The following is a 24650-nucleotide window of genomic DNA, read 5'->3' as shown; positions in this document are numbered from 1 at the left end:
TGTGTTAACAATCGTGATGTCAGTTAGATTTGGTTTGCTCAGGGCTATGGAAAATTAAATCATCCATCTTTGTTCACTACATCTTAGCCTTTCTCAACCTCGGGTATTGGCGGCCTTGAGAAGCAGGTAATAATCGGTTATCTGTATCAGCTGAAAGAAAAACCTTTATTTTACCTTTAGTTTAGATGAACACAACTACTAACAATACCACTGGTGTGAGTCAGAAGCTATCAATCATCCTAACAATATAACAAATATTTCCAGTTAGCATAAGTTCATTATTGCTTTGCAACATACTCATAGCAACTTTGCTGTATTCCCAAAATATATCTCGGACATGCTTGTGAGCTATGAACCAGCCAGACCCCTGAGTTCATCTGAAACAGGCTGGCTGTTTCCCCTGGACTCGGAGCTGCAGGATCATCCTACCCAACCATGTTAGATGTGCTCAAACACTATGGTTCTTAAAGTGAAATTCCGAAGTAAAATCTTCCCAGGGTCTTTTTCGGCAAATGCACTCATCAAATAAGCCATCGAGACAATTTTTAAAATGTAACAACTATTAACGCAGATATTCGGGAGAAACGCTAACAGTCGCTAACAGTCGCTAACAGCCGAATGCGGACTAACAACACTTATTAGCTCTGGGCAGCACAGTAAGTGCATTAAAATGTCTTTTTAACCACTAATTCTGCTCAAAATAACACCGAACCTCTGCAGTAGCACCAGAAGAGTCCCTACACATTAACCGAAGCATCAATGGGCTCCTTCCTTTGGGATTGACTTTGGTATTTGACTTGAAAGTACTTTATTATGAGAGGAGCTGGTACCAGGGCCAGTAGCTTAGTCTTTCAAAACACTATTTTAATAAACTCAGGGTTCATTAACTATGTTGTTGGTGCTTCGGTTAATGTGTAAGGACTCTTCTTTTGCTACTGCAGAGGTTTGGTGTTATTTTGAGCAGTATTAGTGGTTAAAAAAGATGTTTAATTGCCTTCACCGTGCTGCCTCGAGCTATTGACTGTTAGCCGCATTCGGCTGTTAGCAACTGTTAGCGACTGTCCTGGATATCTTCGTTAATAATTCTTAGATGAAAAAAATTGTCTCGATGGCTTGCTTGATGAGTGTATTTGCTGAAAAAGTCCCTGGCATGATTTTACGCCGTAATTTCACTTTAATGATGATTTTAGATTCTTACTTCTTTAATTGGCTTTAACTCATGCTTTGTATTATTTTTCACATGGCTTATTATTTCTTACTTTAATTGTGTAATATCACAGCATATTGTGCTTCCACCTGGACTGAGCACTACATAAACAAAGTTTGCTTGCTTGTATCTACTTGACAATGGAGTACCTTCTTGGGACAGAGGCTATCGGTGTCTTGCACTGCGGTGTCTGTCTCCTCGGGATCCTGCAGAGAGCCATGTGGGAACAGTTTCTGACATGGTGTCAAGATATTTGAGGGGCTGGGTAAGAGTGGAAGGGTGACGGGGCACTAACTGGGGAGGCTTAGGCCAAAGTGAGGGTCATGTAAGGTGGAGCTAGAAGGGTTTGTGAACTAAAGAGGATTTATCTACAGGAGACTAATGAAGCTGCTGAGGTCAAAAGTGAAGGCTAAAGCTAAGCTAAATTACTCAGATAACACCCAGACATGACTCACAACCCACACACACACACACACACACACACACACTGAGTAAGACAAAAGCCACACTGACATATTGGATATGGTCAAATCGAGAAACGTGTAAAAATTGTATAAAAAAACATGGACTTTTTTAGTGAAAGTTTTGTTTCTTACAATATCACACAATTGCGCAAACAGGATCCTGTCTGTTTATTAAACAAGTCTTGGGACAATATGTGGCTAATAACATTACCATACTGTTGCTTTGATTTTGATTTTATTATGCTGTAAATCACTTTGAGTGCTGGGACAACAAATGCCTGTTGGGACCTGGGTTACCATTCCGGATCATTATATTAGCAACGGGCTTCATTAACCTTAAAAATAAATTAATTGATTCAGTGCCAGAAAATGCCTCCCAAAGCAATACAGAGCTGGAACAGTCTGGCGCTGAGGCAGGACTTAAGTAAGTGTTTTTGTCTATATCCAACATTAAATAAGAAGGTTAAACTTTTAACAGCACATTTACTGTTAAAGGGAAATTTTGGTATTTTTTAACCTTGACCCTATTTCCCCATGCATTTCTGTGTAAGTGACTAAAGACATTTTTTCAAATTGGTCCACTGTTGAGTGGAGCACTGCAGTCTGGCATCTGTGAACCGGGCTGCAATGATATCTAACGGGGCACCTGCACACCACAATACACATCCACTAAAAGTACATGTTTCTGTGAATGACAGAGTGCTATCACAAGTCAAGTCAAGTCAAGTCAAGAGATCTTTATTGTCCCCGGTGGGCAATTTGCGGTGCAGCCAGCAGCATTATGAAATGATGGTGAAGTCTTGTTCTGAAATTCTAAGGGAGGAAGAGTGTGTTGTGTTATCATTGCCATTTTAATAAAAATAAAAGTTTGCTTTTGAATATTTCTGAATTGTGGCAACAATATGCAGAGCTCCACTTCAGCTTCCATAGACCAACATTCCCTTTGGATGCAAACAGGCACAAGTTGTGTATAGTAGTGCTACAGATGGATCCTTATAACTCCAGATACATGGCTCCTTCAGACCATCACCTCTGCAGTTTGACCGGGACACTACGGCCAGACAAAGAGAAGAAGTCATCCTACCAAAGCAAATCTTCATCCAGAAAAATGCTGCTCCAAGAGTGGAGACCCTTGCTGCAGACAGAGCAGAGGTAGGCTAATGCTATCAGCTAAAGTTACTGCGTTGAACCGCATCAGTAGCTACACACCAAAGCATGGCATATCTTTCCATAATTCAGTCAGATACTTCAAATAACAGTCTGAACCTGTCAGTTAATGCGTTTACATGCAGTTTAAAAACCCGATTGTATTTGGGTAAAGGGCATATTCCGGTTTCTCAAACACCATATAAACACTGTACCCCGGATAAAATAGGAGTTTTCGTACCATGGTTGACAGACCGAGATAACTCCTTCAGTGATCTGATTATTCGTGCATGTAAACAGCCTTCCGGGATTACTATCGGGTGTTGTGTCTGCGCACGCTCCATGGGTTATAACTCCCCCTTCCCTCTCCGTGGCAGTGGCTTTTGACCCGGAAATAGAATAAACCAGGTGCCGGAAACAATGTGAGAAATACAACAACAATAGAGCGTTTCCTTTAAACTGAGGGAGGGCGTCGCCACGGCAAGAAACATCACTACCAAGAAGACCCGTGTCTGTTGTAATTCTTTCCAAAAGTCGGCTGTTTGTGAGTTTGACAAAGGGAACATGTTGGTAGAGCACCACCTACTGAACCGGAGGTCGAGTTACTCGAGTTACATTTTCCCATTCAACCCCCTTTCATGTATACGTGGGGAACTTCAATAATGCGATTATTCCCTTAACCGGGGTAAGGCCATTTCGGGTTACTGATGTGAATGTAAACACACTAAGTGGCAAAAACAAACACTTTTAGTTGATGTATATATTGTCGGTGCAGAGGGGCCCCACAGTGGCTGGACTGCAGGTTGAAAAATATATAAATTCACCATTTACTCTGTCAAACTGACATTTTCCATGCCTTCAGAGTGATTCTGAGTTTACACTTGTTTGTGCTTTGAAGGCAGCACAATGAAGGTAATTACATCCTGTCATTACACTGAGTTAGATAAAACAGGGTGGACAATGTGGAAAAAGTAAATAGCTTTCATAAGGGAACTAAGAAAACTTAAAATATGAGCAGCTTCTCACCATCGAGAGCTCGGAGTTCAGATAAGGTAAACCACTGCTAATGTAGAGCTGCACACTACAGTAGTAAGTTATGTTTACTGTAGTGTAAAACTCTACAGTATTTATCTCTGTTTTACTAATACAACTGCTTCCTCAAGGACATTATAATAAGATATAATATTATTATAATAATAATAAAAAAATAATATATATATATATATATATATATATATATATATAATATACATTTATTCAACAACAACAACAACAACAATAATTTGAAATCATGTGCAGTGGGGCACAGACTGTCACACTTTTGTTGCGAGCTGCTTTCAGGTAAATCCACTATAAGAACTAATAAAAAATATATTTTCAGCAGTTAAAATAACTTGGACTACACTATATATATATATATATAATAATAAAATCAAGTTTTCTCCCTGAGACGGATCAACACCTTTTTCTAAGAATGTCAGGGTTCTGTGTCAGGAGGAAGAACTCCCCCTGAAAATGGAAAGTAGCCCTGTTGTCTATCTTTAGCTCTTTTTTCTTTCAATTCTTACCAACCTGTTCTCATCTCAACTCATCACCTACATGAGCTTTGTCAGAACCCCTTGGCGTCACTTGTCAACGCATGGGGTAGCCCTCTGTGTCACACTGTGATATTGCACTACGGATGCTGTTTTAAACATGTGGAACACCTTCATTCAAACAGAACTATGTGGTTATGTTGAGGCAACAATTTAGGGTTTGGTTAAAGTAAATGTCTTTTGTAATGTATGTCTTTGCAGTATTTTTGCTGTTGGTTTGTTCACACTATTCTTCAGGGTTCGTACACCTTTTATTTGGTCAAATTCAAGCGCTTTCAAGTTCCATTTTCAAGCTTTTCCAGTACCTTGCACTTGGTAAAATAACATATTTCCATGAATACATGCACTGATGACGATTATTTCACGTTTCAGGCTCTGTCTTATTGTATTTCTACACAATAGCTATTTGTTGTCAAATAATTGAAGATTCAGATTCAAGCACTTTATCCAAAATTCAAGCACTTTTTCAATCTTGAAAACACAACATTAAAATTCAAGCCTTTTCAAGAATTTCAAGCACTCGTACGAACCCTGATTCTTTTTGCAATGTGAGACATATTGTATTTGTAATAACAAGTAAGAGGCGGACACATGGCTTTTTTCTTTTCTGTGTTAGCATGGTGTTAGCTGTCCAGGTACTGTTTTTTGGCAGCTAAGAAGCTAAAATGATTACTAAACAATACTGCCAGAATATTAAGGGGAAATGAGCAGCAAACCTAAATACGTAGAAAACTACCAATCATGTTTGTTTACACCTCATTCAAGCTACATGGTTACTAACAGAGCCAGCTCGTTCACAACAGTTGTGCTCTAATTGTGTTTTCCAATCCAAAGAGGACGTGATTTCATACAGAGTCAATGGAAAGATGCAATTAGACATAATTTCACCCGCGGTGGCACGAATTCAGTGTTTTTCACTGATTGCAGTTCATTTAACCGGTGTTTCTCGAAACTGTGTTCCCAACTGGTACATTCTGGATTTTGGATTGCAAAAAACTGTTTTTGCATGTAGTCTGACAAGGTTGGCTCCCTGTTTGCCAGATACTTGTATGTTCAAATATCACTAATTTTAAATCTTCATCTTATAAACAGGACAGTGTGACTCATCCGGTGGTGGATTCACCTACCCGAGTGATGTTCTGAACCCGGAAGAGACGGATGATGACATCATCGTCGGCCGTCCTGGACAGAAGCTCCACCGTCATTGGACCAAACTGCTGCAACCCCGGTTCAGGCCAATACTGCAGACAAGGCTGAGGAGAGGAAACAAGGAAAGGAAAGGAGGAGAGGAAACAATACGAGGATAGAAGAGGAAAGGAGTACAGGAAAAAATAAGAGGAGAGGAGAGGAAACAAGAAGAGGAGAGAAGAGGAAACCAAAAGAGGGAAGGAGGAGAGGAAACAATAAGAAGAGAGAAGAGGAAACGAGAAGAGAAAACAAGAAGAGTAGAGGAGAAAAGAGGAGAGGAGAGGAGATGACACAAGACAAGGAGAGGAAAAAGGAAGAGGAGAGGAGAGGACACAAGAGGAGTGAAGAGGAAACCAAAAGAGGAAAGGAAATGAGAAGAGAAGAAGAAACAATTGGAGGAGAGGAGAGGAAAAAAAGGTCATTAGCCCACACTTGCTTGAGGCAGGACAAATGATGGTGTCAGCAGTAGCCAGTGGTGTTGAGGCCAAGTAACAAGACACCTGAGTATTGACAGCAGAGACAATTAGCCTAAATGACAATGATTATCTACAAATAGCAAGCGTAAATTAAATGAGCAAAAAAAAAAACAACCGGCTCATGGCCAGGAACCATCCTGCACATAAGCCGCGCTCACCTGGCTTGAATTATTCATGAGTCTAAATCATTACCGTTAGCTCATTATGAATTAATGGAGAAGGAGACCTTGGCAATGCCTGGGAGAGATAAACAGGAAGTCAACCAAGAGGCTGGCGCACTCAAAAGCCGAGGCCCCCAGTACTTCAAAGACGCATCCCCCCAGCCAATGGGAGAGGGCAAAAAACACAAGGGAGCGGTGTTGACACGCTGACGAGTTCTGCGGTGACTTAGGGGTTGAGGGGACCCCCGGAGTCAGAAGCGATAATGGCATTTCACAGTGACAGAAGGATATTAACAGGTGACATTGGGCAGGAGGGGAGATAAATATGTATACATTCAGACAGACGACAGGCAGCTCCAACTCAGGGGGGCAAACTGAGGGGGAGTGAACAGATAATCCACTGGTAGTGAAAGACAAGGAAGGAGAAGAGGTAAAGAGTGACAGAGGAAGAAGGACAGGTTGCAGCCGACGGGCACGGTGGAAATGTTGAGCAGGAATCCAACATGACACAGTGACAGAGAGGCGATAGGGAGACTGCAGAACAAACCCACGCATGAGCAAACATGGAAGGAAACGATAAGAAGGTGTTAACGCCATGACAGCCCGTGTCAATTAAATGGACAGTCTGAATGCTGGATTGAGCTTTGTGGCGGAGCACCAGTCAAAGGCCAGATATGTGATGACCCATCCTCACTGTACGGTGAGACACATTCACAGCTCATCTGAAGGAAAGATGTCACCACTACATGTTACACCAGAAGAGTACAAGCAGTCATGTTTATTGACATGCAGCAACCCTACTCCTGGAGGACCATTGCCCTGCATGTTTTAGGGCCCTTTCACACCAGCCTTATTTAGTTTGGTTGAATCGGACTTGAGTGCGTTCCCTCCCTTGCTGCAGTTTGTTTGTGCAGGTGTGAATGAAGACTCGGGTGCGCAGCAGAAGTGGCCCAAAAAGGCGGACGGAGGCCTGGTAGAAGAGGTGGTCTGTCTCCGCTTCCAAGCGAACTGTGGTGCGGTTCTTTTGTGGTGAGAACGGGATTGGACCATTCTGACCAATGAGTGAAGTGCTTTTTTTCTCCCCTTTTTTTATCCCAAACCTTTATTGAGCCGAAGTGCAGCTACATTTTAGCCGTTTCTCAGTACTAAGTACGCAAAGTTCAGACTTGTGGACTTAGTAGACTTTGCAAGTACGACTCAGGAGTCCAGACTCCGGAGGACGGGAGGAGTCAGGACATTCAGGACATTCTGCAATTAGAACAGAAGCGGACTTGATCACGTCACCATCTCAGCTCGTTTTGGTTGTCAGGGTAACCCCAGGACCTCACATCTCCAAAAACTTTGAAGCAGATTTTAAAATAGGCTCTATCTTGATACATTGACCACAGATTCAAAGTTTAAACAACTATAGTCTCGCCAAAAAAATCATAAATCTGCTTTTCTTGTCACAAATACAGAAGCATTTTGAAATTATAACTCAAAGTTGTGTGCAGTTGGGTGAAATGCATTCTAGGACACCTGGCTGTCTGAAGTCCACACAAGCGACCTCCGATGCATCCTCGATGATATGGGAGGAGCAAGTCACATCCGGGCATTTGGACTGTACTTGGCGAGATGCGGATTATTGAATTGGAACAGTACTTGGGATGCGACTGATGACGTTTCACAAGTCCACCAGAACACAAGTACAGAGAAGAACGCAGATTGAGAAACGACTTTAGTTTCACTACAGCACGTCATCGACTGATCCGGATCAGATCAAATGAGTGGGTGTGAAAGTGAACCACAACAGCTGGGGAAAAAAAACCTATTCATTTTCACATCTGGTGTGCATCAGGGAAGTGGTCTAGAAATGGACTATCAGATGTGGATGTGCGCCTTCAGGTTTCTCCCTGCTCTAACACACCTGAGTCTAACGATTATCAAACCTGTGACATGCTTCAGCTGCTTGATAACCAGCACATCATTAGACTCAGGTGTGTTGGAGCAGAGAGAAACCTAAAACATGCAGAGCAGTGGCCCTTCGGGAGCAGGATTGCCCACCCTTGCTGGAGTGAGTAGGCTCATAAAACATGATGTCATCCACAGCAACCAAATCGTCTACTCTTATCCTAGCAGTTCTCTTTGTTCTTTTCCCAAAGTGTCTCTCGGCAGCTTTGTGAATAAGAGGAAACACTTTAGTGCCATTTAGGCACTATGGCCCCAGGTTACAGTCCCAGGTGTCTCACCCTAATTCATTACACTCCTCATATCAGGTGATTACAGTGTACACTTGACACAAAGCAGACTAGCAATACAGGGTTTAATAGTCCTACAATTAATATGAATTGACAGATATGAACGACTTTTCCAGTTTTCATATTTATTGGAGTAAAAAGCTCAGGCGTACTGTGAAATTCAAATGTGAAATTCTGTGTCAGAGTAAGGGGTACAGCAGGTATATTTTGCCTTCTAGACAACAACGTCAGAGCTCCTCTTCTTTGACAATATCCAGAATTAAAAGGGCTTCTTTTTATCTCTCAGGCAGGAGGAGAACTGCTCTTTTGCAGGAGGGTCTGCTGGCTAAGTGGACAGGACTTCAGAGAGAGCCTGACAGCTTTTTTGTCTCACATTACTTTTCGTTGTTGTTTGGAGCTGGTTTGCAGCTTAGAGTGAATGCCTCACAGTGTTTGGTACGGGTAGGAAATTCGCCCAGACACTACACTCCCCATATCTTCTTCTAGGTAATAAATGCTGCACATTTCTCAGAGGTAAGGCTTCTCTGGTAGCAGAAGTAAAAGCTCAGTGAGCTGAGTAAATAAGAACAAGTAAGAATAACTCAAGTGGGCTTGAAATCTTTCATTACCTCTGCCAAGGAGGTTCGGTTTGTTGGTTTGTCTGTTTGTCAGCAAGATTGTCGAAAAACTACTGGCTTTATTCTCACAAAACTTGGTGGAAGGCTGAAGCATGGGCCAAAGAAGAACCCATTACATTTTAGAGCGGATCTGAATCACAAGGCGGATACACTAATATTTTTCACTTTCATTAATAGTGTGTGAGAAGACATTTGGCCTTGGTCCTCTGAGAATTTTGGGTCCTTAAAACAATAGCTAACTTTTCTGTTTTAAGTCATCATAATGGGGTAAATGTTGATTGCACAATGTAATGTTTATAGAACAATGACACCACTGGCGTTCAGACTGGTTCTCCATAAGCCTTGCTTTCACCATGCAATTCTGTCCACAACTGGGTACCAACTTCTGCGAAAATAACGCCTCGATTTACGGCACGAAGGAAGAGGAAAACACTTGAGTTGTGCCTGTAATAATAACACAGAGGCTCCGGCAAACTTTATTGACACTGTAACAATATTGCCTCCTATATTGTCAATAGCAGCTCATTACAGCTTCACTACTTCCACTCTTGTCTTTCACAATAAAAGCCCTAGACATATAACGTTACGCTGCATCACTGCATTCTACAAAGAGGCAACTCAGTATAGCTTACAACTCAACAGAACAAAAAGGAGAAAGAGGGAGAGTGATAAACTTTCTTCCTTTCAGCTAAGCTATATCAATAAGTAACCAAACCATTATTAATACCACCTGGTGTTTTACTCTACCTCTATCAGTGCACTGATATCAGGGTTTCTGGTTTTAAGCTGTCTGTTTCCACTTTAAAATGGGCTCATATTCCTGAAAATGTTAAGAAACCCTGTTCTAATATTATACTGCGGGAATGTATTATTTAAGTATATGCAAATGGCACACAGAGGGTTTTCAAGTTCTCCATGACTAGAAATGAGAAGCCGATAAGATAGAAGTTAATAATGAAATTACTTCTACCTCCAAGATATATGTAGACAGTTTTATCCCAGCTGGATTAACAGCCCCTGTTCTCTTACCCAAGCAGAGTTGGACTGGTTGAGCTGGTTGAGCATCACCACCGAGGTGCAGCCGTAGTCGTACAGGAGCCTCCAGAAGTCAGTGGTGGTGCCGGGCAGCGGATGCGGCGTCACCACAAAGGCGGCGGGCCGGAGAAAGCTGTCGGCGAGCGCTGCATTGATGTAGTTGCTGCTTTCTCCCTCGGTTGTGACGAGGAAGGCCAAGGAGCGGTCCGGGGGAAGGACGTCCATGCTGCGATTCTTCTCACGGTTTCTGGGCATCAGAGAAATGCTGCACTCCTCCACATCCAGGTGAGGAGTCACCGAGTTCAGAGTCTGAGGGAGGAGGAGTAGAAGGAGGAGGAGGTGGAGCGGCAAAGTGAAGAAGAAGAGAGTGCGCAAAGAAGATAATTAAAAAGGTTTGGGAACGTGTTCACATTCTAGATGCAGAGATAAAATGAAAGCCTGAGAATAAAGATTGTGATAACAGGAGACAGACGAAGCGGAACAGAAATGGGATCAAAGAGAGATGGACAGAGGCTGTGAAAATACTCTCCACTCAAACAGCCTGACTGTCGATACTTGACAGGCACAACTATCTCCAATCATCTCCGGGAAACTTAAAAACACATTAATTATCAGTCAAAGTCCCCACAGGGCTTAATGGATAAAAACACAATCTCATACATTATGAATAAGCATATTAAGAAGCAATAGAAATTTAAATGAACTGATTATCTAACTTGCTTCATATTGTCGATGACTCCCCATTGGTTTAGACAAAATGAATAGAACATTCCAGCTCATAACTGGAATATTGCCTTCGGACTACAAATCCCAATTATGACAGGCTGTCTTATTGGATGAGAAAGGCTAATTGTGTTGCATGTGGGAAGGAAAAATCCTAATTACCCCAGCCAAAGGTCACCAATCAATTACATCATTATAACTGGACAAGGCAATACCATTACGTTAAAGACAAATACACGTTTGACTGCAATGTTAAACTTTTCTGCGGAGCAAAATCTTTCTTATGTTTAATGCACACTAATTAGAAGAGCAGCTTCAGCCATGGTGGCTTTCACTCCCATGCTGACTATTGATTTTTATTTCTAACAAACCGAGCCCCAAGGACTTACAGTGCACGACGCAGTGTGTTACGAAGGCGAATGAAAAAGCTATCATAACTAGGATATACACTCGATCAGAGACATCGGCGAGTTGTAGTGGTACAGACAATCCATCAATGATTTTGAAGATGTACAGCCAACAGTAGTAAAAGTTGAGTAGAGCACATCTGAACTGTTTTAGTTCAAATGCCAAATATCATTTGCATGGTAAAGTGTTGTTACTGTACACATTTAAATATGATATATATAGCTACACACGTCGCTGCCAGAGGTAAGTAACTAATGCGCACCTCCTTAGAGCGTAATTCCGGCACAAATCATCCCATGGTCTATTTCAGCACTTACATACATCAAATAAGCCATCAAGACAGTTTTTTGCGTGTATGAACTATTTACGGAGAAATATGTTTTATGTGTAGGGACTCTTCTCATGCTACTGAGATTTGAGCTACATTAGTGGTTAAAATTGTTTTGATGTCTTCACCTTACTGACCCGAGCTAATCAGTGTGAGCCATGTCCAGCCTTTAGCAACTCTACAGGATTTCTCCGTAAATAGTTCATATATGAAAAAAACTGTCTTGATGGCTTATTTGATGTATGTAAGTGCTGAAAAAGACCATGGGATGATTTGATGAGATTTTTACACTTTAAGTGTGACTACATGTGGATGTGTGTTTTCTGATGAAAGCTGAGATTGTTGAGAGAGAAAACAACAGAAAACAAGTTCCAGAATGAAAAAAGGCAACATGGATACTGTTTTAGTGGGGAATGTGATGAAAGCATGACACAGTCTCACCATGATCATCTGTGGAGTGTTGTGCCAAACTGAAATGGGGCAGAGCTGATCAAATATGAATCAAGATTCTATTCCTGTATTGCCTATTTATAAATGTTTATGTTTATAAAACAGCGTCATCCAAAATGGCTTCTGGTAAGCTGAGTCCCAGCCGCCAGCACAAGAACTTGACCATAAACATAGTAAAGAATATTGGAATTCAAAGATAGATTGTGCTCTAGGCAGCTAAACGATATATATATATTATATATATATATATATATATATATATATATATATATATATATATATATATATATATATATCGATATATATTATTTCTATTGTCATTCATTCATTAGCCCCATTTGGGTCTAGCTACAAATTCATTCTCCACCGCCAAACAAACAGAAGAATAGACTTTTCTGTGTGTAATGCTTTTTATCGGATGACGGATTTAAAGGGAAAATACAGCCTTGGTGTGTTAAGATTAGCACTGGTAGCCAACTGTGGTTGGCTTGTTATTCAGCCTTGTAGGTCTGGGTATCATTTCTCTGATACCATGGTCATGAAGCAGTGACTGCAGTGAATAGGGTCTGTTTGAGTCAGAGCACTTCCACAGGTAGGGGAGGTATGTGTTCTCTGCCATGTTTGTAGTTTTGTGCATTTAAATAACATCCAAATTCAAGTTGTAGTTAGGTGTTTCTACTAAATATTAAAGCTGCAGTTGGCAAGTCTGGCAGATCGAGTTGACTGGGTCAAATTTCGAATGTTTACAACACTCACCGCCCTCCTCAGCTCCCTCCAAACGAGTGCTTGTCAGTGCGCGTGCACCAGAGTCCATTGAACACACCCTTGTCTTAAACTCATAGATAACAACTGCTAACATCATTTAGCCTAGCTTGAGGCATGTGCCTCTGATATTGTAACATGCGCGAGGGAGGGGGGGTCTGTGGCGTGTGCACGAACTGTGAACTGTGTTTTTTCTAAAACCGGATGATTTATTTTGTTCTATCAGAGCATAGTGTCGGTTTCAGTGAATATGATGACAAATGTTGCTGACTGCGACTTTAAATATAAAAACAGTATGTTATGTGTGGAAAGGTAAAGGGTAAAGTAAACTGTAGCTGCAGCGATGAGACCACAAACACACAAGATGTTGGCTAGAGAATGAGTGTAACCAATCAACAAACATCACACAGACGCTAATACCAACTTAAATTCGAAAGGCGTGTTTGTGTGTTTTACCTGAAACTCCTCTCGGAGCTGCGAGGTGTTGCTCTGAGAGTCAACCTTCAGCATCTCCTTATAGGTGAGAGCAAACTCATTTACCGGGATGGCAGTCTCTCCACACAGGCAGGCCTCCAGAATGGCATCATGGATGAACACATACTGCTCCTGAGAGACAGACAGCAGGGGAAAAACATTCACACAAAACCCTCACTGCACTTACATGAGCCTCCTAACTGTTAATTGCCCACTTGTGAAGGACAATGTAGAATTTAATTACTGCTGTTGAATGTTGACTAATAGCCCTAACTGTCACACATTCTTCAATCGCCTTGCCCACTCTCAGGCATTGTTCCCAATCAGAATGTGTCTATAAATGGGGTAAAAAGTGCAGAAAACACACATCAGAGGAGCAAAATCACTGCCCACACACAATAATAGTTAAATACCGTCATGAGCTGTGCAATTAACGGGGAAACCAAGAAATATGTTTTGACATTCAAGCACACAAAAGATCATAGAGGCGAAGATACATTCAAAATCACTGGCAGGAAACTGTTCCTCTCCCAACGTATTTATCTTTTTTAATGTTTTCTGTAATTGCAGGAATATTTTTTTCAGCTGAAAGGTGAAGAGATGAAATTAAAAGGAGGATAAATACTATTGTTTTGGTATTAACTGTACTGCCTCAGCTTCATTTAAAAAAACTTTAAATAGTTTTACTTGTGTACTCTAGTAATTAATGTTTTCTGGTCTGTTTAGTTGAAGATTGTGAGTTCACAGTAAGTAGACTTTAAAAGAATAACTTGCGTGTTTATAAATACAATTAAAGTGAGTATCTCAGTAAATTAAGTGTAGACTTGACTCGTCATATTATTCTCGCCAGTTAGACTTCTTCTCTGGAAGCCAATGTTTTAATATAATTAGCATTTTAAATGAGTGTTGAATAACGATTATACTACATGGCCTTTAAGTCACGAACCCATTCTTAAATAATTTTTCCTTTCACGTTGAAGAAAGCAAGTTCACTAATGTCCTTGTATTTTATGCTGCTTATACCATTATATTCATATTATATTCACTATTTTTCAGGAGAAATAATGTATCCATTTTACTCTACTACTGCATGAATTCATTTCACAGATAATGGTCAAATTAAAATGTTATAGGCGTCTACTAGGAGTAAGTTTTTATTAGTATATAATCACCTGTTAGCTTAGAATGAGCCCTTCATATCTACATAGGGAGCGAGCCATGTTTCTACAGTAGCCCAGAATGGACAAACAAAGTGAGGGGAGGGGGATTAGGCTGCAACCTCACCGCTACATAAAACACAATCTTACACCCTGCTCCTTTGGAAATGATACATTGTTATTAAACTGCAAAAAAATTAGCTCCACCGATAGCAGCTGCAGTATCCTTTTATTATAAAATTATAAATTATAAAACCTGCCCAGCCCCATACTGCAGACACACAAAGTGAGCAACTAGCTGCTTACACTGTGCCACTTGAGTATTTTATTGTCTAAGGTCTTTTTTTGTTTTTTATATTGTATTTTATTGTATTTGTCATTTTATATTTCATTTTAGACTTTAATTCATTTTTTTAATGCTGCATATATTTTATTTTACTATAGTATGCCTTTATATATTCATTGTTTTTTCTTGATACTTTATATTGCTTCATATTGTTTATTTTATCATATTCTATATGTTTTTATAGCTACCGTTTTTCTTTAATTCATATTTTGTATTGCTGCATATATTTTATCATTTATATTCGATACATCTTTTGATTTTCACAATTTTTTCTTGTATTAATGTTTTTTATCACTGCATATATTTAATTATATTACATTATATGTATAAATGTATTTTTATATTTACATTTTGTTTATTTAATTCATATTTGTTATTGCTGCATATTTTTATTTTAGTGTATTCTATATGTCTATTCATATCCACAGTTTCTTCTTTAATAAAGTTGCCCAGCAATGATGTACACACATGATTGTACATACAAATTGAAGTGACAACAAACCGTTGTCATTTTGTGTTAATTAACCCTACCTCCACCCCTGCCAGAGGTTTTTGGAATGCTTCAGCCTGACAAGATTAAAACACTAGTGCATAAAATACAAAAATTAATGGTCAGATATATAAGCAAGGATGTGGGCTACCAGCAGCCTTGCGTTGTGAAGATCAAACCTGTGAACTTGTGGTTAACAGTGTCAGCCTCTCTCAGAACACCCCGGCCCTCCCACTCACTTCAGTCTGGATCATGTTGATGCGTCGGGAGCAGAGAGTCTTGACGCAGTTGTAGATGTCCACCACTCCTTCGCACTCAGCCATATCCAGCATGACATCCAGCACAATGTAGCAGCCGGTCCTGCCTGCCCCCATACTGGTGCAGAGGAGAGAGGAGAAGGGTCGACAACCTGAATATACCACTGAAATTATGTCAGCAGGGTGCCTTTAGTAATGATCCAGGGACTCCGCATAAAGTCAAGTGTAATAAGGGGCTTTGTTCAGTAACCACTGTGTTCTGGCTTCATAAAAAAAAAAACAGCTTGAGTTTGAAAGTGAAAAGCCTTTTGGTTGGAGAATAAGAAGACATTTAAACAGCAGCTGTACCGGCCTCCATGTCTGGGTCTGACATGGAGATAAATGAATGTGTGGAAGTGCCTCAGACTGCTCCAGATAGAGCTTGGTTACTTTTAAAATCTTCTGAGTTAAATACTTAAATACTACCCTTCCTTTTTCCTACTGAACAGGGGAAAAAAAATCTGCAGTGAATCAATACTGTTCTTTTAAGATAAGATGCATCAAAGGAATGGTGCCTTATCAGAATCGGAACCCATAGTCAGATAGCTGGTGTAATGCAGATGACAGGTTTAAAATAAAAACAAAAACAAAGACCCATTCAAAAGAAATAGGTTTGAACTAGTCCAAACAAGTGAGGCATCACAATGGGGGAAAAGAGACGGAGAAAAGGGTGACATGCATCAAGGACACCCTCTGGACTTTAACCAGGGACACTGTGGTGCCTTTTATCACTCTTTCTGGTATAGTGGAGGCTTATACCAAGGCTGGCAGAATGTGTGTCTACAGTTAAAGAGGCAGAAGCAGTACTCCAAGCCAAGTATCAGAAAACTAGGTTTCCATTTCATCTTATTGCATCTCCCATTGAAAATTGTTCCACCTCAACTGAGCTAATCTTATTAACGATATTTCTTATTTTCCCGTATTTGCAGGGATTTAAATGCAAATATTAACAGGTGGTTGGAAATATCCTACAAAGAAACACTATCCTTGCCTGCCTACGTCTTTGTGAATTTCTTGCTGTTTATGTGCGAAATGCAACATCCTGATAATCTTATTTAGTTTTTTTGACTTGTTATTGTCACTTTCATGCTTTCCGCCTACACAGAACCGAGAAGCTAAAAAGTTAATTTGGAAACTATGAAGTAGAAATAAACAGAGCGAATTAAGTGCGCTCTGAACATCAAGAAATATGATATTAAGGAGCATGAATACATGAGCCCATACATCTGCTCAGGGTTTAGGTCAGTATCAGCATGGAAAGTGATGGGATACCTGCAGTGGACCACCACAGGCCCAGCATCAGGAGGTGTTGAGGCCTTGACCCGGCGCAGGAAAGCCAGAAGGCCCGTAGCGTGGTACGGCACCCCATGCTCAGGCCAGGAGGTGAAGTGGAACTGACACACCTCATGTTTGGCCGGGTAACCTCTCTACAAGACAAATCGAATGAGATGCTATTATTATTTAGTGGAGTGGCATAGCTCAACACACCATAACAATTGTTCATTTTATGATAAAAGCACCAAATCTGGCAGGTTTTTGGATTGATATTTATATACATTAGGACATTAAAAACGGATGCAGTGGCAAACAATTTTCAAAATGATTGGTTAAACTTCCCATAGAAAATACTCACTTACAATTCTATGGACTTATACAAACTAATTGGAGGTTTTCATTTTATTATATTTTTATTATATAGAGCCATGAATCGTTAAAAACATTTCACATAGTATCTTGTCACATGGTGGATGCTAAAGAAAACATTTTTTTCTTAGTTTAGAAAAGTAAAGATTATTTAATTATGTAGATTGTTTATGTCTCATTAATTAATATAATCATTGCCCCAAATCAGTAACCTGATGCTGCCAGATGGATTGATATGCATTTTCTCAGCAAGTCCATCTGGGAACACAGATTTGGAGATCTTTGGGAAGGGGTGAAAATACTGGTTGCTGATTGGATAAAACATCTGTCTATCACCAACATACGGGCCAAATCAACCAATCAGATCAATGAAGCGTATGACATACTAACAACATTGAGGCAAAGCTCAGAAAGTGAACAACATGTGGGTAAAGAATATTTGCTGTTCCATATTCCAACAGAAGGATCGAAGAGAAAAAAGCGTTAGCAAGTGGCTTTCTCGCGCACATCTCATCCGCGGAAACCGGCAGGTTGTCTGCACTGAACAGTCGCTTCTCGTTTTTTTTCACACTTAAATCCGCCTCAAAACCAATGCTGGTTGGTTCGGTTGCTTGGCAATGGTTTAAATTGTCACCTGCCACCTGTTTTCCTTTACATAAATAAAGAGACTTCCACTATACATCCAAAAAAGGCTGAAATTAGTACAAAAAAATAACCAGAATGCGGGTTATAAGGGCTCTATCTTCCACCCAGCAAAAAGCTGCACAGAGAGCAGCGCAACTGTCATTGCTAGTTTCAGGCCGACACAGTCATTTTCATAGTGCCCATGTTGTGTAAGTAGCAAATGTACTTGCACCTGTCTGTGAGCCCATCAGGGTGTTGCTCTTAAAATGAGATGTAGGAAGGCGTTTTTTTAGCACATTGCTATCTTGGGGCAGCAAAAAGCATTTGCGCCATTGACCCAAAAAAAACCTTGTCTAAAGTCAAAGGGGCAGTGCTTTCCTGCTATTTCATCACGTACATTAGTTATAGTGAGATTAGTGATTGACGGACTGCAGTTACATCCACTGCTCCGTGGTTAACCCATGGATTATTCATAAAAAAAACATTCTGATTGATAGCACATGGGTGAAATACATCGTTAATCAGGAAAACATGAATCACATTCTCTAAAATGTGAACAGAGCAGAGCTGCTGTCTGCTGCTGCTCCCCTGTGAGCATTTCTGAGGGATGTACAGTAACTTCAATGATTATTTTAGAAGATAAACCTTTAGTTGTGCTTCCTCTGTCAAGTTTATAACTACAGTTTTAAGTTTTGCTGCTTAAATGTCCCACAATATTTGCTGAAGAGACTTAATTGTGCACATGGAAACGTTTGCATTTACTGAAAGCTGCCTCTGATCAATACAACACATTTAAAAAGCTAGTTAAGATAGATAGGTAATCTAAATAAGGCCTTAAGTGTTTGACGCTCAAAACTTGATGAATCTCAAATGTGGTCAGCAGAATCACAGGACCTTCATGTCACCAAATTGTAAAGCATTTGTGTTTTACTGAAACAGGGTAGTTGTGGTGAGGTGGGCAAATTGTATGTTTTGCCATGACACAGTAAACTGGTGACTGTTGTAAATGACTTTACATTGTCCATTCTGCCCCAGATTTCACATTCTGTATGATAGTTCAGACCTGAAGACACCTACATACTCAGTTTGAGTCAGAGTCACAGCGCCACCTACTGACACCTGGAAGTAAAGCTTCCCAGGAGCAAAGTGTGGGGAATGCTTTTTTATCCTCACCCTCATGTGATGTACCCCTTTCCTACTCTCTTTTGTAAAAGAATCTCCCCTCACTCAATTATAAAGTATAATTACTCAATTAATCAATCACTGCTGAAATCATGGAACAGCAGCTTGTGGGTTGCCATTGTCATCATCATTTTCTAAATATACTGAGTTATACATGTGGCAATTTTGGTGCTTTCATAACAAGAGGTTAGCCATGTTGCCCCTCTAAGAGTGTGATATTGAGAGGAGTTTACAAATAGAAACCACTTGAACAACGCCGGAGCTGAATGAGAAATGTACTGGTACATGATACAGAGCCTATAGAGAGAGAAAAAAATAATGTTAGAGTATGGCTCACCCTCTCCATGGCGAAGGTGCGCACGGTGTACTCTGCCAGTGTTTCTGTCTTCAGTAGTGTTATCTTAATGTCGCCGTAGAGCTCAGTGTCATCAGGCCAATACTTACAGCACTTCATCTGGACAAATAACAAACAGCTGCATTTAAGAGAGGTTCACTGCTGATTCATCTCAACAACAAACATTCACACCACCAGAGATTTCAACAACCAAATTGCAATGTTCTATTGCTAAATATTGTGACTCTGCCACAGTCATTCCAATCATCTCCACAGTCACAGCTGACACATACTGTAAGTTTTGACATTGAGGTTACATAAGACATGTTTCGATCTGATTGAACTGTTGTTAATGGTGTTATTTTCCTCTCTCTGTCTCCAACCAGACAGCTCTCCAAACCTCCCCTTTTAACTTTTCAATTACAGGCCAATTTACAGTATATTTCCGTTGATGCTTTTTTTTTTGTGCAGTCGACATTTTATTCAGCTGCTGGTTGTGTGGTGTCAACAGTTTCTACTGCTTCAGGCTGTGGAATCATTTTCTGATCCAAAGGTGCCTGGGAAAGGCTCTCAAGTCAAGACAAGTCAAATGTTATTATGCCACCAGGGGAAATTTGGTTACAGCCAGGTAGTGCCATCCCCTATTCCCCTATGAAATATAAAAGGCACTCTTGGTTATATATATATTTTTTTACATTAACTGTTTCCTTTTCCCTGTCTAATATGTTACCCTGGCTGACACACTTTTTCCGTTTTTTGAATAGCGTTACAGATGTTTCCTAATAACCAATTTACGCATCACTTAAATTTCTGGAAGCACAGGCTCTGTAACTCGATTAAGTAAATTACATAAACCCAACAGAAGCTAGAAGCTACCGAGACCTTAGGAAGGACTGTACACACAAACATGTAATTTATAAACAGTGCAACCCCATCCACAGCCATAGAACACAGGTACAACTGTGCATGACTGTGGTACCAGCACATTTTATAAATGGCATGTTCAGTGAAAGCCAGAAACCTCATGTATAACACATTTTGAACAATATAGGCTCATGTATTCACCAAAGGCACGAATGGTTAATAGAACAGAGGCCACAATGTTCCTTCATATACATCAAAGCTTTGACCTTAGAGCACAGCCACAAAAGCAAAAAGTGATCACTCACAACCAGACAGTGGCAGCCATTTCCTCCCACAACACAGCCCCTCTGATATATAGTGTATGATAAAGGGAGCCCCAGAAATACACTCCCTTCATCCATCTTCACAGGTGGCTGGAGAGGTCACAGGACAAAGGGAAGGGAAACCTACCCTGCCCACTTCCACCAGCTTGGTGATCATGACAATACTGAAGCAGTTCTCCTGCCAAACCATCCGCCAGAAGTCATAGATCATCTCCTGCTTGGGGCCTGCAGAGGAGGAGATATACAGTGGTGGTGGAGGTGGAGATGTGGGAGGAGAGAGAAGGTGGAAGAAGAGAAGGAGGGGAGGATGAGGAGGGCGGAGAGATGAGCCATAAGTCAGAGAAAATAGCAGCAATAACCATCAATGTAGAGGCGCTGTGTAATCCATGCCAGGGAATAGAGTAACAATGTGTCATCCATGAACTATTGCTCGCTCTGTGTTCTCCTAATACTACAAAGAAATGTCATTTCAATACGCCCACAAATCCTCAGCCATTGTGTAAACACGCTCCTGTATTGCCTTTCTACCAAACACCAGCGGAAGACACAAATCACAGCCCCCCCCCCCCCCCCCACGCCCAGAAGAGATGACACTTTCATTGATTTCATTACAGCGTAGCATTGATATCACAAGACCCTCCTTCATCCTGCCTCCTCTGCCAAACACACTTACGCACTTTTATTGAACAACAAGTCTATTCAGTTCTACCCACGCAGATTGTTTAATAGGAACATTATCTTGTCTCCTGTAACTGACCTGGATGACTCTGTTAAGAGAAGGTTGCACCTTATCATCCCTCATAGGTACAGGCCGAGCAGAATATATTGTTGACTCTTTATTATATATTTCTTTTCTGTTTGTGTTTGATAGTTAATTCCAGCTTTATTTGTACAGCAACATTTCATACCAAAGCAATTTTATTCAGCAATACTGTTTGTATTGATAGCTTTATGACCCACATTGAAACTGTGACATCACATCCTATTTCGCCTAATAACTTCAATTGAAGCATGTGTTTCTGGTATGATCTCCAAACCACCTGTAGCATTTTACCAAGAACCTTTCATATGATTTCCTGACAATAAATAAGAGAGTTGACCTAAAGGCCTTCACACACCAGGAACATGATCTATAAGATCTACAAAAATGCTTAATGCTCACCTATGAATATTCATAGTGGCAGGTAAACAGTTATAGTCTTGTACCATTTTTCCATACACATGGGCTGGCTCAGCTAAGCTCGGCCTAGTTGTATTTAGGCCATTTTTGTATTTTAAAAAATTACTATTTAAAAAAAAATGTTGTACTGCTTAGTAGGCTGTTATTCTGCCAATGCTTTTTTAGAAAACAGCAAGTCTGAGTGGTCAAAGTAGCAGCTGTAAAACTTTGAATAAACATCTTTCATTTCCTTTCATTTGTAGGGTTTTCCTCAGCAGTAACTTAACTGGAAAACCTGGAAAACATGACACGCTTCCATTTATCTGAAAGAATAAACAGGGACGCCTGAGAGAAACTAAACTTTAAATGACAGAGCTTCAATAAGAAGCAACTAAAGTCCTGAGAGTTGAGACTTTAAAAAACATCTTTCTCTCTGGTGTCCATACACGCCTGTTTAAGGGTGAGAAGGTTGTGTCTCCACTGGTTGGCTGCGGTCAGCATTACATTACCACAGCCTGCTTGGAGTAGGGTCGGGCATGCTTTGGCCTAAAGATGCGTTCAGACCAAACGTGAATGACGCGAATTGAGCGACGCCTCTACATTGAAAATCAATGTAAATGGCGCAATGACACACAATTCAGGCGGAGGCGGGGCGAATGGAGATTCTGGCAGGACGCAAGTGAAGTTTAAAATATTGAACTTTTCAGGTTACATCGCGCCGTGACATCTAATCAGCGACGAGTTCAGGCCGACGACGTCACTTCCCTCACGTACTGTTGTTTGTTGACCAACATTTACGAGAAATTAATTGTAGCTGTGTTAGGCACCTGGTGCTCTACGACACCACTGCCGTCTTCTACTGGGACAAAATAAAAAATGGGTAAAGGTCAGTGAGGAGGTGGGACCCTCCGGTAAGTTTTGAAGCCATCTGCGGCTTGATTTCCAACGTTGCTGACCGTGTTTCTCTATGAAATGACAGCACCAGTTAGCACTTGCTGAGAAATTCCACTCCCCCGGCGTCAAGTGTGAATGATGCGAATGACATGAATAGTCCAAAAACACATTGCATTGCCAGATGAGATGTTGGAGAATCAGAGTGATGTGATTGAATTTTGGATCCTGGTTAAGATAGGGTCCAGATTGGAAAGAGCTGAAGCCATTGAATTATTTTACAAGTAGATTAGCCAAAGGGGCATTGTTCTAAACCCTTCTGCTGATGACAAAGAGGACAAATGTGTCCCAATCTGACTAACAAAAAAACAAAACAACGCAAAGCAACACATAGTCCTATCAAGGTGTTTGTCTCCACAAATAAACAAATAGGAGAAATACAGTGGTGGTTGTTTGTCCACAGATGTCTTAATAAGATGAATCAAAAGGTATGTATTGATCACATGCCCCAGGGCAAACATGGCTGAGAAACATGGAGAAAATGGAGAAGGCAAAGAATCAACCTTACTTGTTAAAAAACAGCACATGATCAGAGCCTTCTCTTTCATAACACCAGATACTGTTTTTTTACTGTAGCTGACCTGAGGTGAGCTGACGCCAGCCTGTGTACGTTTTAATATGAACATGTGGGCAGCTACTTTAATCGCTATTTTCCCTCCTCTTCACAGGGTTATTCACATCTCCCTCCCTTGTCAGCAATCACCGTGCTGGTTTCTGTGCGTATTAGCGATATGAGATGTTAATTTTTTTAACAGCAGCAGGAGAAGCCCACTAATGCATCGCCAGAGGTACAGGGCAGTCAGCTCAGAGACAAATGATGTGTGATCCCAGCGGCTGGGGTGAATTTGTATTCACAGCGCAACATGCTGCCGCTTTGGACTCGGGCTTTCAGAGTGCGCTTGGCATTTCTCCTCCTTGTCCGCCTCCTCCTCGCCCGCCTCCTCCCTCTCCCTCATCTCTGGACATAATAGCAAGTTAGCCCAGAGCACCTGCCGCCTGCTGCACAAGCACAGCTGCCTTAAGACTCATCTGAGATACAACAAATCAACCTCAACCTGCCGTGACAGCCAACCACACACTGCCCGCCACGGGTATACGTAGAGCGAGTTGTTCAGCGCATACAAATTGTGAGGCGCAAGTGACAGCTTTAATGATGCAGTGTCTGTATAGTATAGTTTGTGTGTGTGTGTGTGTGTGTGTGTGTGTGTGTGTGTGTGTGTGTGTGTAAGTCAGTGCACATGTAGAAACTCTACTTTTAATGTGTCCCAGGCACCCACACTCATGAATGTATAATTAACAACCAACATATTGACATTTGCATAAAACCAATAAAGAAATTTCTATAATACATTCCTGTACGTCAAAAATCTTGCTTTCCTTTTGAAATTAAAATGGTCTGTTAGAGACTGAGTTTGCCAACTAATCAACTACCTGAGGGCTATATAATATGTTTGGAAAAAGCAGCACTTGTCTTTATCCCTGTATACATATTCTGCTTCAGTGCAGTGCTCAGACAGTGCTCGGGGTTCCCACTCTTTTTAAGAAATCATTTTCCAGGACCTTTCCAAGACATTTTCACAAGGTTTTCTTAAAAAGACAGGACAGCACTTGCTCAGAGACGGTTATATCATTTTCAGTAGGCCTAGTATTGACACATTTAACCCCAGTTTTATTCCTGCTTTTTTAAAAGATGTGATGCAGGGTTCATGATGAAGTGTCATTACAGCTGACGGCTACACCCATCGCTGCTAACTGTCTCCTATTTTAAAAAGCCTATATCTATCCAAGTTACACCTATGCCCGGTCTTAAGAGAAAGAACATAGCAATGTATTCTTTTTAAAGATGATAGTAATATTCCAATGTCATTTGTTTGTATCATCTTTCAGTTGGTTAGAAAGCGCCTCAAGGAGAACATCTTATATTTCCCGCAGGACTTGCTTGAGCCTTTGACAGTTCTGGGAGCCAATTGGAGTTGAGGGGGCTTAACTCAAACTGGTTCTTCTGCCCA

At 40.8% G+C, this 24650-nt stretch overlaps 1 protein-coding gene across 1 annotated transcript in view; it reads right to left on the bottom strand.

The window, feature by feature from the left end:
• Positions 1–24650, bottom strand: part of ptprua (protein tyrosine phosphatase receptor type Ua) — a 169020-nt gene that overhangs the window by 4796 nt on the left and 139574 nt on the right. The window contains exons 20-26 of the mRNA XM_083926147.1: positions 20659–20756; positions 19348–19464; positions 16833–16987; positions 15504–15639; positions 13254–13403; positions 10121–10435; positions 5540–5665 (exon numbers count right to left, since the gene is read on the bottom strand). Coding sequence (XP_083782273.1) covers positions 5540–5665; positions 10121–10435; positions 13254–13403; positions 15504–15639; positions 16833–16987; positions 19348–19464; positions 20659–20756 — 1097 coding nt within the window. The remainder of the gene's footprint in view (positions 1–5539; positions 5666–10120; positions 10436–13253; positions 13404–15503; positions 15640–16832; positions 16988–19347; positions 19465–20658; positions 20757–24650) is intronic.

The sequence above is a fragment of the Echiichthys vipera genome (genome assembly GCF_963691815.1).
Source record: "Echiichthys vipera genome assembly, chromosome: 13".
Classification (NCBI taxonomy): Eukaryota; Metazoa; Chordata; class Actinopteri; order Perciformes; family Trachinidae; genus Echiichthys; species Echiichthys vipera.
The sequence above is the reverse complement of the archived record's forward strand: the minus strand, read 5'-3'. Positions and strand labels throughout refer to the sequence as shown.